Source organism: Nestor notabilis, unplaced genomic scaffold (genome assembly GCF_000696875.1).
Source record: "Nestor notabilis isolate BGI_N333 unplaced genomic scaffold, ASM69687v1 Scaffold25747, whole genome shotgun sequence".
In the NCBI taxonomy this organism is placed as follows: domain Eukaryota; kingdom Metazoa; phylum Chordata; class Aves; order Psittaciformes; family Psittacidae; genus Nestor; species Nestor notabilis.
The window spans coordinates 1-1,116 of record NW_009936402.1 but is presented as its reverse complement, the minus strand read 5'-3'; the positions used below and the strand labels follow the sequence as shown (position 1 = coordinate 1,116).

The window sequence follows — 1,116 nt, the reverse complement described above, 5'->3', positions numbered from 1 at the left end:
GGCAGGTGCACGCCAGGGCAAGGGGGGGCCAGCCCTGCTAGGGGCTTATTTGCTGCTCCTCAACCAACGCATCTGCTTTTGTCTTCCAGTGTCAGCCAGAGAAGGAGACGCCTACCCCCTGGGTGCTCTGCCTGTTGGCACACTGATCTGCAACCTGGAGAGCCATCCTGGGAAGGGAGCGCAGTACATCCGGGCAGCTGGTGCGTCTCTGGGCAGGGCTAGCCCATCTTGGCTTAGGGCAGATGGAGAGGATGGCAAGGGGGCACTGCTCTGCCTGGCTGGTGACAACGAGTTGCTGTCCTCTCTCCCCTGTGTGTTACAGTGCAAAAAAAGCCCTCCTGAGAGGCAGGGGCAGCTCTGCCCTGTTGCTGGCTGGTGGTGCCTGGACAGCCTGTCTTCAGCAAGAAGTGCTCTCTAGCAACAGCAGGGGCTTTGGGGAGTTCCCAGCACGGGGATGTGCTCACCACAGGGTGGGATACTTTGTCTTGTTGCTTGGGGCAGCTGCCTACTCTCCTCTTCCCTGCTGCAGGGACTTGTGGGGTGCTGCTGAGGAAAGTGAATGGGACCGCCATCGTGCAGCTGCCTTCCAAGAGGCACATGCAGGTATAAGAGCCGTGCTGTCCCTGACCTGACTGCCTGGGCACAAAGATGTGTGTCCCCAGGAAGGCGTGCTGCTCTTCCCTGTACCCTAGGTGCTGGAGACCTGCGTGGCCACAGTGGGCCGTGTGTCCAATGTCGACCACAACAAGCGAGTGATTGGGAAGGCGGGACGGAACCGCTGGCTGGGCAAGCGCCCGCACACAGGCTTATGGCATCGCAAGAGTGGCTGGGCTGGGCGCAAGATCAAACCTCTCCCGCCCATGAAGAGTTACGTCAACCTGCCACGGGTTGTGGCATAGGAGTGATGCCGGTGGCCAATAAAGCATTCTCAACACCACTGCTGTTGCCTTACTGCTGCCTTTTCTGCACAGGGCCTCAGGGGGGTGCTTTCCCCATGGGACGTGTTCACCCCCTGCCAGGAGATGAATGTGAGGCTGTGGCCTGCCTTAGCTTGAGCTTGGAGTGGTGATGGGGTCTCGGTGGGGTCAGAGCTCTGCACAATCCTGCCAAACCTGG

The 1,116-nt window shown here is 60.0% G+C and overlaps 1 protein-coding gene across 1 annotated transcript; it reads left to right on the top strand.

The window, feature by feature from the left end:
- Positions 1-89: 89 nt before the first annotated feature.
- Positions 90-899, top strand: MRPL2 (mitochondrial ribosomal protein L2; the record flags this gene model as incomplete). The annotated part of the gene is made up of 3 exons (XM_010018326.1): positions 90-200; positions 530-603; positions 693-899. Coding segments are annotated over 3 exons (392 nt in total), but the record flags the coding sequence as incomplete, so codon positions are not given.
- Positions 900-1,116: the final 217 nt, after the last annotated feature.